Source organism: Nannobrachium achirus, assembly GCF_963921795.1.
Source record: "Nannobrachium achirus genome assembly, chromosome: 7".
Lineage (NCBI taxonomy): Eukaryota > Metazoa > Chordata > Actinopteri > Myctophiformes > Myctophidae > Nannobrachium > Nannobrachium achirus.
The window spans coordinates 37,912,389-37,928,128 of record NC_137816.1 but is presented as its reverse complement, the minus strand read 5'-3'; the positions used below and the strand labels follow the sequence as shown (position 1 = coordinate 37,928,128).

Here is a 15,740-nt window from a genome sequence, read left to right as displayed (position 1 = left end):
CATATATAGAGATATGGAGATCCCTTTGATGTCAGGGAAACAATCCCTTTTATGCCCATATATGGAGATCCCTGATGTCATCAATATTAAGCCCATACCGTGAAGATATATGGGTACCAGGGGTCTCCATTGTCCATATATGTATATATCACAAGACATGATGGCGCGACCTCGCCCTTAGGCGTCTTACTGGTTTATTACTTACACAACTGTAGCATTTCATATCATTGCTGTTGGGCAGAAAGCTTATCTCCATAGTTCATTTCTTTTATGGGTAAATTAATTCCCAATTTGTCATGCTACAGTGTCACACAAAAGATAGCAGATTTACAAGCTCAAAACAATCAAGAAATCTGGTGAATATCATATATCTGCTCATCAGTTAGTACATATGCAGACAAGTCAATGAATTATTATAGAAAAAAGAAAAACTGGTACCTAGAGAGCATGGGTTCCTTTTCAGGCCTTGACTTGATACTCCTGTATAGTGGACATTAGTTTGCTGCAGCTGCAGAAACAAAGCCTAAATAAGCCAGAGATATTTTCTCGTGGCACATTTGAACTAAATACCATTTTCTCAATCTCAAATCTCAATTCCTATTCCAATCTGATCCAGGAGTAGGCTAGTAATTGTGCTGCAGCTGCCCATGTTGTTTTTTTCCCCCTCTGCGCGGAGGACACAGAGTGCCTCCGGTTGCCAGATTCTGTGAGTGAAACAAGCGAGCAGGTCTATGAAAATAAGCCCAAAAACAGCGACCAGTTTCACCTATATGGCAACACTGCCATACAGTAACTACATTCGGCGTCGGCAAAAAAAAAGAAAGTGCTTAGTTTTTTGCAGTTCTCTGCAGTCTGTGTACAGTCAGAAGGAGTCTCCTGTATGTAGGCTGTTTGTTTAAGAAAGAAGTATTTCAGATTATCGTATAATATGTATTCTACAGAATGATGACAACACTTGGATATTGTTGTTGTTGGGTGTGAGCTTTGTGTGTCCAAACCCTTTATTATATTATTATTTTTAAAACATTTTTACAATAGTGAAAATAGACGATCTACAAGCTGTCTATTGTATTGCTATGCTACTGCTTTAGATTGGTGCATTTTCTTCATTAAAAAGGTACATTCTTGGCTGTTATTTGCTGAGTGAAAAGTAATGTTCCTGACCTTGAAAAGCCACTATACCGGTCCAGAATCTAAATGTCAATAGGTCATATTTATCAGAAATTGAAAACATAGTGTATACCAATAGCCTTTGACCACAATGTGTCAAATCAGATATTGCCTGGTAGGAAAACAAATTATTTGTATGGGCTTTGTGTGTGTTATTGCCACACAGTGAAGATAACATGGTTGAAACACCAACATATTCCAATTGATCACTTATTTGTGCTATATGTATACAGTGCTGTGTGTACAGTATGTGTAAATGCTGACTATATATTTCTTTTGATAATTCTGAAATTGTTCTTAATCAATGTATTTGACTTGCAGGTGCACATAGCCATAATAGAAGAATATCACTCAGCCACACTTCATCATCCAAAGGTAAATCTACCCCCCACACACCTGCTAACCCTGTCATTAATCTAAAACCCTGCATACCTGTATCAAAGCCAACTCTCTCTACCACAGACCATCTATTTCTCTCTTACCATACTCCATAGACCGGGAGGGGGTTGTCATCTAAGGGTCAGATAGTTGTGAGTGCTAAATACGCACCAGGAAAGTCCATGAATGAAAATATAGTTTGATTTACAGTTATGCAGCGCTGCAGACATCCTGCCCCAACCCAAAGTTAAGTAATGAAATGAAATGAACACTCAAGACTTCCTTTAGGGAGGAAAAGGTCCACATTGCAAACCTTTAGGGAAGCGTAACAAGGACGTTAGTGAAATATAGCCCCCCAAATTGACTATAATGATATTTTTGACTGAACAGGTGGTCTCCATTTAATTGAAACGCATTGTGGGAAATGTAACTTTTTACACCGCTGTTTTGTTAAGAATAAAAACATCAGCTAGTTAATCTTTATTCACAATAGGAAGGTAGGAAAGGAAGGAAACTCAACATCTGCAAGGACAATTTGTGCATAATTAGTGCATATGAAAACATCTAAACCAATTCAAAGGGGGAAGAGTGAAAAGGTTGGGATAGGATACAAACCTGAGTTAGCTGGGAAGAAGTGGACTTAGTTGTAATAACCCTGTTAGGAAGAAGACGCAAGGGGTGGGGATGGGATATGAGTTTATGCTCACAAAATGGATAGAGCCCGCACACCGAGGTTGGTACAAAACATCTTTATTTAGACAACGTTCCGATCTAGTTGATCTTCTTCAGCTCACATGACCTGATGAAGATCAGCTAAATCAGGGGTCTTCAACGTTTTCAGGCCAAGGACCCCTTAGCTGAGTGTGAGATAAAGCAGGGACCCCCTACTACATATTGTATTATAACATTTGGTGGCAGATCTTCATTGACCTGTTTGACAACACTGTCGTCAGTCTAAGTTGGATTTGTGTTAATGTGTTTTTCAGACATTTAACTGCTTAAATCGTTGACTTTTACTTATAAATTTGACCTTTCACTCTGTACTTGGTCTGCTCTTTTTGAACTCTACACCAAGGTTATTTGGCAAAAATAGCTACAAGCTTGTAGATCTGCTATTTTTGGCTAAAGTTCTCCTCAGAATATAGTCTGAGGACCCCCTAGGGGTCCCGGACCCCCTGTTGAAGAAATCGAAACGTCCAAATAATACGTTTTGTACCAACCTCGGTGTGCAGGCTCTATGCATTTTGTGAACTAAAGCCTCTTACCCCATCAACCACCGGTCGATGTGCGTTACGTTTCATATGATTTTATGCTACCACTAATCACTGATATGGCCAATTGTGTAATATTGACCCTGACCTTGATGGACACTTTGACTCAAAAGTGAATCAGTTCTTCAGGCCAGAAGGTCTTCAGGCCAAGGTCCATGACAATCTGCCCATCCGTTCTCTGGTTATTTTGTTCAGAGCCACCCAGGCACACAGACAGGAACGATAACAATACCTTGCCCAGTTCATGCATGCAGGCAGGGTAAAAAATATGTTGCCAACAATATTATTCGCATATTGCAACCTATATGTACCAAACATTCATTGCAATTCGGGCTGGAGCCTGGGATTTAAACATATTAATTTTGATTAATTACAGAAAATGAACGTGATTTAAAAACACATTTTAATCGTGTGTAGTGTTTGCACCACGGAACCTTTTTCACTGGACAAGTTTCAAGCGTATCGATCATACCGGTGCACCAACCAACAGACAAGAAACCGCAGTGCACGCAATGGGAGAAAAAGCCGATCAGACAGCTTGTTTGCTCGGCCCAGTGGATGGGAAATGTTTATATAAAAAAAAAACTCACTCGTATACGTAAATGCGTTTTAAATTTGCTTCTCAGATCGAATAATTATATGCGATTAAACATGGGTCCGCGTCAATATGCCGACGGACGAACTTAACCTAACCTCAGTAAAACTATGCCTAAACCTAACCATAACCCTAATCTCAGTAACCGTGACTCGGGTGATTAGCTAACCTCCCGACGCTGGTGATTAGCTAACCTCCCGACGCTGGTGATTAGCTAACCTCCCGACGCTGGTGAGTTCATAATCGGAACAACGGACCGGCAGAACAATGAGCGGACCCCATTAAACATGCGATTCATTTTGATTAATTAATTACAAAGCCTCTCTAATTAATTCGATTTTTGTATTTATTTTTTTATCGAGTCCTAGCCCTAATTGCAATATATATTCAGTATACCAGCAAAATGGCTATAACACTATACAAGGTCAATTTACATATATACAGTGAAATGTACTTTCTGCATTTAACCCATCCTAAGCATCAGAAGCAGTGGGCACTACGGGGGCAGTGCCTCGGGGAGCACTTAGGAGCTGTTAGATTACTTGCTCAGACCATGTTGACCGGGGCCGGGACGCAAACTGTTTGTGGTGCATGCATGCATATCACTGGTATGGTATGACTATGCATTAGCTAGCCCACTAATAATTGGCAGATACTGTGTCTATCTACACTAGTATCTATACTGTAGATAATTTAAGTTATCTCACATTTTCAGATACATCCACAGAAAGCAAGCACTACTGGTTAAATATGACAGCTGTGCTGTCTAGCTGGCCAAGAACAAAATCACAATTCCTGCAAATCAAATGACTTTCACTTTTTATAGTTTAGTATTTTATTATTCTATGACATTGGTTCTCAAACTGGGGTCCTTAGGGGTTCCAGGAGTTCCCCGGCTAAAATGATTGATAGTTGGGAACCAAATGGGCCGTTACTGGTCCAATAACTGACAGTGTATGAATGGAACCTAATAGACCCTTACGGTGTTAAATTAACACAAGGATCTTGTGTGGATTGGGTGTCCCAGAAATAAAAACAATTACACCAAATAGAGGGTGTCTGTGGCCTATTTCTGTCCTTCTCATCAATCGATATCAATCTCATCAATCCCTCGCTGCTTCCTCAGCCTTTTCTGTTAGCCACTGCATGTTATGAAAAATGGCTCCACCCTGCAGCCTTGTAAGCCAATCATATCGTCATATCGAGTTTTTTTTTTTTTTTTTTTAAACGGCATGGATTTGGAAATGTTAACTCTTTGTGGAGTGGATATAAATAGCCAGACTGTGAGATTACTCGGAAATGTTGGAAGGGACATTGCAGCAAACACCCAGGATCACAGCCTAGATGAGCACAGTCTGCTGCCAATTTTTTATTTATTTTATCTTCCTCCCTTTTCCTCTCGCTTTTCAGTCTTTTTATCTACCTCCTCCCTCCTAGCTCTCTCGCGCCATCTTCAATCTTCATACTCTCTCCTCTCTCTCTCTCCCCGCCACATTTTTCGTCCTTCTCTCTTTGGTTCTTTTTTTTCTCTCGGTGTCCATCGGTCTGGGTATTGCTACCATTGGACCATTCTTTCCCTCTGTGTATACACCCCCCACACACACACACACACACACACACACCACCACCCTGTTCTCTATTTGTTCCCTGTCTATCTACAATCTCTCACCCCAACCCCTCTTGAGCTTCATTCATGAAAATGCAAATCCAAAGCAGGGCAGGCACGACGTCAGCAGACGTAGTCTCCCCTGCCCACCAGCTAAAAAAGCAGCTCCATGAAAAAAAAGGAAACAGACAGCGGCAACCAGGCGACCCTAATTCAGCCGGCTTCCGCCAAAAATAGCAACTCATGCATGTATTAATCCCCTACACCCAAAAATATGTGATTGAAGGAACTCTGCCGCCATTCATTGCTAGGGACAACTCCTCCGACACAGAAATGAGCCATTTATCACTGTCCCCACATCCTGCTGTGCAGTCTGAGATTTTTTTTTTGTTAAATATTGCTTTATTTCTATTCAGGGTAATGTACAGTTCCATTAATCATCTTTATATTTACGCACATTATTTTTATTTATATATTATTATGGTCATAAATGACATTGGTGAAGGGAATATAATTATATTTCATCCTTTTCATAGTCTGTGAGATCCGTGTATGGACAGTAAGTATGTAAAACGGTATTTGTTGCAAATAATATCAAATTAGAAGCACACAGGCACGTTTATGGTCAGCACCAGATTCACATTTCACAACTGTGAATACATTGCGCTCAACAAGGACGAATGCTAAGTGTGTTCCCGAGGTCCCCAGCCTCACAAAGACAGATAGCTGTTCTGACTAGCCAGCGTTGCTGATCGCCTTCACACATCATGGAACTGTACTCCCTTCTTCCTCGGTAGTACACCCACAGAGTTGATTTGGCTGAAATGTACTCTATATGCCAAGGAAAGACATTAGGTCTGGGCAGTATATTGATATTATGAAGATATTGTGATATGACACTAGTTATCACACTTTCGTAATTTCATACGTTTTATCCTTTTTATCCATTGATTTTAACTACTTATGCCTTGTTTAATTGGACAATATATAGGGCTGTCACAATTATTACATATGTTGAGAAATGTTAATATAGTTACAAACACTTTCAAAAAGTAGTGGAAATAGCAGATCTACAAGCTCACAACGAGATGCGACGCGTTGTGAGCTTGTAGATCGGCTATTTCCACTATCGGTGTTCTTTTTTAAGTATAAGATTGTCAAATATGTCAGTAATTTCTTTGTATGTTTAAGTTATGTGTCATGATTGTCATGTGCAACTTTAAAGCATAAAAGCCAAACAGAAATGTAATTGTCAACGACAAATACACAATTAAATTGTTAATCGCAAATTATTTGAGTGACAATTAATCGCCATGTAAAATGTCATAATTGTGACAGCCCTAACACTATACTGTACCTGACGTTTGCTTTCTAAGCTCTAGCCTTTGATTGCCTTTCAATAAAACCATATTTGATAGACATAAGTATCACCTACATGTTACTGATTATATGGAATGTTGTATTATTGTAATCTGTTCTTTATTTCCTGCACAATGTATTGAAGTGTGTAATTTGGAGTGAATATGAATAAACTATCAACTAGAATTATGAGATGGGGAGACCTCTGAATGTTGTGCCCTTATGCACCTGGTCCGACTCCCGACATACCCATTGCAGGCGCGCTCTACCAAACTTGGCATAGCGGTTGCCTTTAGAATCCGCTATGCGTTTTCCCAAACGTGTGTGGGCAAGATAGCAATTTTAGGGAAAGTGCCCAACGGGCACACCCGCAGGCGCAAATAACTGAGTCGGCATAATCTATAGCTGGTAGTGCAGCCGTAAGATGCCATTTAGGGACTGTGCCAGCTGCCTCCTGCGTAATTGACAGGTAGCGGGTAGTGCCAAGGAGTATGGCAAGATAGAGCCCATAGTGTACATACTGTACGTACGTAGGTACATCTGTACATACTGTAGAGATTCTTTTTAGTATATAGATACAGTAGGTCTTGGGATTTTATTGACTAGCTACTTTTTCTCTTTTGTTGTCTAGAGTTTAAAGAAAACGTATTTGTGTTGTGTTGTGCTGGGTCACACAGCGAGCGTGCTTGGCCTTGCTATCCATCGGTGGTGGCACTGAACCTTTCGACCTATCGATGTGTGGAGAGCGAAATGCGCTGTCCTTGGTTTATCCATTGTATCGCAAGCTGTTTTCAATTCTGTGTCCTTCGATACAGGTTTGTCTTGTGGCTTGTTTGGCTAAATAAGTGACAATTTGATGTCATTATATCAGCTATTTTACAGTTATGAATCTTAAAAAGAAGGGCAACTCAAGAGTGCTTCGCCCCCTCTGAAGTGAGAGTTTAGCTCCGCCCCTGGGAGGTCCATTTGAGTAAAAGAATTGAAGGATGAGAGACAACAAATGTGGCAATCTTTAAGACTGTCATGGTTGCTTTGTCACAGTTTTTTGGCAAACATAATTATGTGCATCAGAATATCAATGAATGAATGAATAATAGATTTATAAATCTATCTACAAATGTTGTGATCAGATGAGAGCATTAGGAAAAAGTAGGGCTGGGGCGGTATGGATTTTTATTTATTGCGGTAATAAGTCACTGTTTACCGACAGTATGGCGTTATCGCGGTATCTCCCAAAAGAAGTTGTTTTGAATGAAAAAATTCAAAAATATTAATACATGAAAAAATTCCAATGTTGCTTTATTGGTATTTTCAGAACACATAATATTAAATCAAAAGCATGCAAAACAGTTATATTTTACCTCTAACCCCATTTTTAAATACATTTTAATTAATAAATATATAAAAAGATAATCTCGGCGGCTAAGAACTTGTCAATGATGTATGCATTACACAACCATGGTATGGAGGTATTGCGGTTATTGCACCCAGCCCTACATGGGAGGGAACTTTGATGTTCTATGCAGATGAAATGTGAGGACACTGAACTAAAATAAAAAGAATATTGCAGATCTAGGGAAACCACATATGTATTAGTCCAAAGCTATGTCAATGCCAGATAATGTACTTTAAAAATGATTGAGCCCAACGAAAGACTTTCTGGCTTGACTGAACTTGTTTTGTTTTAACCTGGATTATCTTGTAATTATTTGATTGCATTTGTGGCACAGGAGATCATACCGTTGGGATGAATGACGACGCCCCTGCAAGGAAGCCCACCCGAAGAAATCTCGCTGTGTCAATGCCATCACCGAGCCCCAAGACCACTGGTTGTGCCCAGTCACCAGCCTTTGAGGAGGGCATGTTACCACTCCAATGCACACCGGAACCTGTTGAACATGCTCCTTTGACCCTGCCACTCCATCGACCTTCAACAATTGATCCGAATATGACTTTTGAAATTACTGAGTCTGATGGTCCAATTGCTAATTCAACCATCATTGTAGAAACTGGCAGCTTTTGTGAAGCATCAACGTCTGCAGCCCCCTCAGTCCACAACCAACCTCTTAAGCCTACTGGGACCAACATCTGGAAGCAACAGACCATCAAAAGGTGAAAGAATGTTTGTTTGTTTGTTTCATGTATACTTGGCAGTATAAATCACTTGAAGTTGGACTGGCCCTTCTCAATATAAGTTACTCTATGCTTTGTAGATTGAAACTGGCACATTTGAAGTGGTGTCTCAATGCGCTTGAGACACCACGCATTAATAAATTAACGTAATACTTGCATGCTTAACAGCCGCCTGACTAGAGCTGAATCATTTTATAGAAAATACCAAATCGCAATATAAACTGCCAAATAACAGAGGCCGCAAATGGGTAAGAGAAAGGGTGGTCCAAAATTGATTTCTCAACAAGATGTTCTTGTGCAATGGGTATCATTTGGTCCATGTTTCAAGTACAGTATTGGTAAAGTAAGTAAGACTCCTTAGGAACCAACGGTTCCCAGCCATGTGGTGCACAGTTTAGGAGCCTATCCCGTGTTTCTGTAGCGTGAGGCAACTTGATGTACAACTACACCCCCTGGACATGATGCTAGCATGTCACAGGGAATTGACCCCAAAACAACCCTTGATACTGAGTGCCAAGCAGGGAGGCATTGGTCCCATGTTTTAGTCTTTGGTATAACTTTGGTTCAGTGGCTAATATTGTTCTCTGAACAATAGTTGTTAAAAGTTCTGAAAAATGTACGACAAGATGTTATGAATCACAGTTTGAATGAAATGTATTAAATAACTAGCATTAGATGCATATCAATATTCTACTACCTCCAACAGACAGACAGGTAGAGCAGTTTAGTTTCTTGGTCGACTTTTACCCTGAATCAAACAAAGGGTCTTTAAGCACTGAGTTTAGTTGGCTTCTGGTCAAAAGATCTGACAACAATATACTCCAATTTGCAAAATTGCAAAGCTGAATGAAGTAGCTTTAAACTGAGTGATGCAACATACTGAAATAAATGTTTATACTTTTGAGGCCCTGGGTTTACCACATGGTGGGGGCAAAACTGTCAATATATTATAGTCAAAGAAAGATAGGTTGAAAAGGTTATGCTTCTCCTTGTGTATTGTGGTTGAATGTCCTGTTTTAACACAAAATATAAATTGGCAGTTGTCATAGACATTGTCAAAAATGATTCTGAAAATGTCTCTTATTCCAGTTTGCTCACATAGAAAACAATCAATACCCAATAATAACATAATACAAACAGTGCAAAATAAAACATCTTTCAGATGTTCTATGATCCCAGATCCGAGCTATTAATCCAAACAAGCAATACCACACTAACAGTAATTTGTGCCCAACAGAGAACCGATCCCATCTTTATCAGACATGAGACGTGCCAAACCGCCCTACATGGCTTTGACGTCAGCCGCTCAAGGAAAGCGTAAATTAGCCCGGTAAGGTGTCTGTGCATGGAATTATTTTTACACTTGCATTGATTGGTTACTTGCGTTTACGTTTTGTGATAAAAGAAAATGGTAATTAAAATTAATTGTATTTATATGTTTTTGTTTAGCTTTTTGAGCAGTTGTGAAAATGATTGTATTGGAGATTGAACCTATGTTTCTACCCTTTCATCAAGGAACACGGAAGAGGGAACACAGGACCTTTCTGCACCTAAGCGTGTAAAGGTAGAGTCTTCTGTGGCCAGTAGACCCATGAAAGTGCGCCGTTTTGGGGGTGAGCATCAGCAGACAATAACTTCAGTTCTTCTGATTGTAGGAGAGAGTTCTTCATCTGTTTCAATGTAGCAGCTTCAACATTATAAATCCAAACCTACTGGAACGCCATTAGCTTGCTTTTCTCAGGCTATAGTGTTGTATTTTTGAATATTCCTTTTATTGTTCTTTAGTTTTGTTGTTTTTATGTAATGCCTTATTCCTACATGGCAACAAAGTATAAATCTCCTGTGATATTACAGGACAAATCACAATTTTTTTTCATAACCTTTTTCATAACCTTTCCCCTTTCTACCCCTAGTATCATCAGATAATCAGCCTGCCAGAAGAGTTGTAAGAAGCGTGTCTGAGGGTAATCTCAGTGTCCTCGGACCTCCAAAGTCCAAGTCAATTTTCTACAAAACCTCCCAGAAGTTCAAGAGTGTCACCAGGAGGATGTAATAAGTCATCATTTAGTTGTTTAGTTTTGTCGTCTTGTTAAACTTGACATTGCAGTATACAGGGAATTTCACTGTATTATTTTTGTAATTATATTTCTTTTGTGATTCTGAATAATTTTTTATGTATATAACAAACTAATCTTTCTATAGATTATTTTTAAAACATTCTTAATTTTCTTTTATTTTTCTTTTATTTTTTTCTTTGCAGTCTACAAGAAAAGGGTAAAGAATAGACAGAAAGAAAATGTAAATATTTCTCTGTGAATGTCAGACTAGAGGTACTTTTTAACCTCTTTTCTCACCAGTTTTGTCATTATGGCAATTAATTCTGCCCCACACACATTTGTGTGTCGTCACTGATGTTGTTGCTTTACCACTGAGCCACCCAAGCACCCTTCTTTCTTTTTAGGAGTGAATGTTCTCTTCAGTAATTAATTGAATGGACCGCTTTGCCTCTCATAAAGCACTGCTCATTTGTCTTCTCTCATCTCGTTATTTTCTTAAAATATAATTAACACTAGTTATTTGCTGATTATGTGCAGCTCAACTTGCTACAGCAGAGAACAGACACACCATGAACAACACTGAAGCCAACGATTTGTCAAAGTGCACAGTGCACACCTATGGTAGTATCTTGCCATGCACATATTCACACCTACTGTACAGTGGGGAGCTACCAGTGCAACCATTCAGCTGCTCCACTGGAGCAATTGGGGGTTATTTGGTTGCTCAAGGCCTAGGGCATCTCAGCAGGGGTTGCTGAGGGAGTGAATCGCATTTCTTGCCGACTCTCCCGACCAAAAAATATCCAGGGATTCCAACTGTTGACATTCTGGTCAAAAGCTCTCATCTCTAGACTTTAGACTGACTACCACTACCCAAAAATGACCAATCCTTTGAAAGTGTCTCCAGTTGTCCTTGTTTTTTATTGCGACCGTCAGGTCGCATTTACTATCAAAACCTCCACCGGCTGTCCGTCTGTCAGTCAGTCACACGTCACACTTTTGCCCTGCTCATATCTCCGCAACCGTTGCCCCGATCCATGCCAAATTTTGCACACACACTCCTTGCCTGCCAAACCACAACCCATCAATTCTCACATGGCCCTCTTCTAGCGCCACCATGAGGCCGATTCTTGCAAAATACCTTTTTGGACACTGCTCCTACAATTTTTGCCCTAAAATCACGCAAATCGCTACACAGTATGTCTACACTCATCTCATCAACATGGATCTGTCCCATTTAGCGCCACCATCAGGCTGATTTTTTCAAACACATTTTTGGACACTGCTCCTACAAATTTTGCCCCAAAATCACACAAATCGGTACACACTTGCTCTACACTCATGTCATCAACATACATCTGTCCCGTTTAGCGTCACCTTCAGGCCGATTTTTTCAAACACATTTTTGGCCACTACTCTTACAGATGTTGCCCTAAAATCTTAAATCGCTACACAGTATGTCTACACTCATGTCATCAACATTGATCTGTCCCATATAGCGCCACCATCAGGCCGATTTTTTCAAACACATTTTTGGACACTGCTCCTACACATTTTGGCCTAAAATCACGCTGCGACCTGGCGGTCGCTTATCTCCCTATTAGGGAGTCTTACTGGTAGTGTTGGTTTAATGGCAGTGGTCAAGAAAAGTGTTGAAATCAGGTCATCGTAGACTTTTGGGCAAGTGCTGTGCTGCTTCCTAAATCCCACAGGAAATGGTATTCTTGGTAGGCCAAATATCATAATGAAACATTCAATGTTTTTACATATTTCATGTGGGCTTTTGGATGATCATGTAGCATGGGAATTAAACGAGACCTGCTTCTACATACAGTAGCTGTACAACAATCAGAGATGTTCTTCTATAAAACGTGTCATGTATTTAAAAAAGAAAAATATATATATATGTGTGTGTGTGTGTATATATATATATGTATATATATATATATATATGTGTGTGTGTGTATGTATATATATATGTGTGTGTGTGTGTGTGTGTATATATATGTGTGTGTGTGTATATATATATATATATATATATTAATCTTTGATGGCTTATAGTGGAGAAAAGGGCTGAATTGTGACCCCAGGTCAAAACACTTACTGTAGCTTTGTGTCTGCGGTGTGTTCATTGTCCACTGTTATTTGTAATTCAACAAAGGCCTGTGAAAATCTTTACATTGATTATATGTGGGAACCTATGACAACCCTGTGCTAAACATGAATGGCGAAACATACTTCAACCGTAGTGAGAGTGGAACCTCAGTAGTCTGGAGAGAACTAGACTTGTCACTTTGAATTCAGTCTTGCAACTTCCAGTGGCAGCATTCAGTGTGATCTTTATTTTTAGCTCAGCAGCTCAATGCATATATCAGCACTGTACTGCGCAAGTACTGACACACACTCCTGCTCTCATTCACAAGAATCTCTTCACTGTGTGTGTGTGCGTGTGTGTGTGCATGCAAGCACGTGCACTTACAGGCAGGCATGTCTTGGCTAAAGTTTATTAACTTTCTCTTAGCCAATGGGTTGCCTTGTACGTTTTTCCTGCTGACCAATGGGGCAGAATCAGAGGTTGGAGGTGGATGTTGCTTAGCAACTGCAGGTAGAATCTCAGATCATGTCGGACCCATTCTTGTGTTGCCTCCCTGAGAGACATTACATGATATGTGTTGTGATTTGTTAGGAAAACATACCTCTGCAAATGCGTCACAAAGTTGAGAACTCTATTTTTGTATTATTTAATAAAGACCATATTGACTTGACTGGTATTTCCGCTTTAAGACTGAGGACTTATCTTAACTGACTATACGTTACTACATGAAGCAATTTTACCATAGTTGCCTGTCCTTTGGAATTAAACATAAGTTTAGATTTTAGATTTTTATAATTATTTTGCTACTGATATAATGGCAAATAACATAATGAACCTCATTTGCCATTCTGTAGTCACTATAGAAGTTATATAGAAATACTTTGTCAGAATCACCCTCTATGTAGTTTAATGAAACAGGACAGACTCTTTTTTGGGGTTCCAAGAGTTTAAAAATAGATGTAATATTTTTTATCGGGGGCAGTAAGACATGCAGAGACTCCCACACAGTAGTCTAAACATATGCAATCCTATAATACTTTGACACCCACAAGGCAACATGTCAGCTCTGATGCTTTTGTCCCCTGGTTAATTAGATAAGCTGATATCTTAAAGCAATACTTCAACTTAGTACATCCATGAAGCATGATGAATAGTCTGCCACCCATATTGATTCTGCATTTACCCCGTAGAACCTCACAGCATTTTCGTTAGTTTTCCCTGTTAATTACATTAGAATAAGTATTTATGTTTTTTAATAGTTTATATGTATACGTAACTTCATCTTAGGCAAATATTGTACTTTTTATCCACTATAATTTTATTACTAACAACTTTATTTATTTTGCAGATTTAGATAAAGAATATACTGTACATAAACTGATACATTATTATGCATTATAGGTTAATCTACCCAGCAGCACATGTTAAAGTAATTACAGTCAGCTCCACCTTTACCAGCTGCAACATTCAAATATTGAAAACATTAATGCATTACTCATTACAATCCAGTAATATGACATGGTGTTTGAAATGGGCTATTCTGCATAATGGCTGTAAATATATTTTGATACCAATGCTGTATTTCCATATTGTAGCATGGCTAACACCGCAAATGTTTATGGCGACTTAAAAAGCAAACATTAAGTTGAATTTGGGGAACTCAGTATTTTTGTTTTTCAACTGCAAATACAGCTCCGGAGTTACAATAGTTACTTGCCGTTCACTTTCCTGTGATGCTTAATGCAAATATTTAAATGGGGTTTATGGAAATTCCTGGGATGCAACCTGAATTTGACATGTAAAGCAAGACTAGATTGTTGTTCATACCAACTCTCTCCTTGCCCAGCATAGTCACATACACAACAGTGGACAGCAAAGATACAGCAGGAATTGTATTCGAGGACTTTATTGTTGTCCACTGGGTTTGGGCCTACAGATAAGGTAAGCTTTGAAACATTATAAAGTCAGATAATATAAATTAGGCATAAGCTACAATTCCTTCACTTCCAACAATTATAAAGAGTACAAAGGTCAGAGCCACACAAATTATTATTTATCTTTATTGTTTTTTTGTGATGATCAGTAACTTCTTTGTCCAAAGCACTGGTTGTCGTAACTGTTCTGCTCACTGTATATTTCCTCCATTTTCTTCCTAAAATATATATTAATATTTTGTGAATATACAGTATATCCTCACATCAAAACAAAGTTGTTGAAGGCAAAACATTTATAATGTCTCCTGACTATGTGTTTTAAACAAACATTGTTTAACAGAAAAGTACAAAGAACATTAGAGACTGGACAAACTAGTTTAAGATATTTTCTTTTATGCATTACATACAGTAATTCTACATAAAGCACATAGCCGACTGTCATTCTCACTCTGACAGGAGTTGACTGGACTTTTTTTTCCCATTTAGACTTTGAATTATTCAAAACATATGTTAGGTTAAAGTTACTATAACTTATCACAATATACGTTTTCAAGAAAAGAAAAAAAATGCATTTTCAAAGAACTGCATCTGTTTATCGATACAATGTTGATCATTGTCAGAACTGTGTGCAGTGCTGTAGTGGGGGATGGGCTCATGGGAAGCATTTACGGCCTCCTTTACCAGGTAAATGTCTGCTGTTGTGAAATAATGTGACAGAAAATCAGTACAGCTTTGATGGCTCAGCAGTGTTCTCTACCACTCACACTCCTCACACCAGAATTTAGCCAAAGCCTACCTTAAATGTATGGAGTCTGGATGACTCATCCTCAGGAATGGGCTGTATGGTGCAGGCAGCCTTGCAAAAAAAAAGGAGGAGAAAAAAAGTCACCATTAGCAGAGTGACAGTATGTATACACTAGTTGAGGTTAAAAGCTGTTTATATGTGCATAGAGGTCAAAATAATAGCTGCAAGGTCCGTTCATTTATGATTTTCCACCTGTAATGATAACAGTTAAACCACAGGGACCGCATTAATACACTCACTGTTCTTCCAGAATGAAAAGCCTGAGGAACTGTGTCTGTTAATGAAAAGGCATTGTGGCAGTAGTGTAAAGCCTGTACACACACAGTTCACTGCCCAT

The 15,740-nt window shown here is 39.0% G+C and overlaps 1 protein-coding gene across 1 annotated transcript in view; it reads left to right on the top strand.

The window, feature by feature from the left end:
• kif18a (kinesin family member 18A) overlaps positions 1-10,565 on the top strand; it is a gene marked incomplete at both ends in the record, with an annotated part of 44,204 nt that extends 33,639 nt beyond the window's left edge. Inside the window, 4 exons of the mRNA XM_080730208.1 lie at positions 8,431-8,491; positions 9,750-9,842; positions 10,028-10,125; positions 10,426-10,565. Of these exons, the coding sequence (XP_080586334.1) occupies positions 8,431-8,491; positions 9,750-9,842; positions 10,028-10,125; positions 10,426-10,565 (392 nt within the window). The remainder of the gene's footprint in view (positions 1-8,430; positions 8,492-9,749; positions 9,843-10,027; positions 10,126-10,425) is intronic.
• Positions 10,566-15,740: the final 5,175 nt, after the last annotated feature.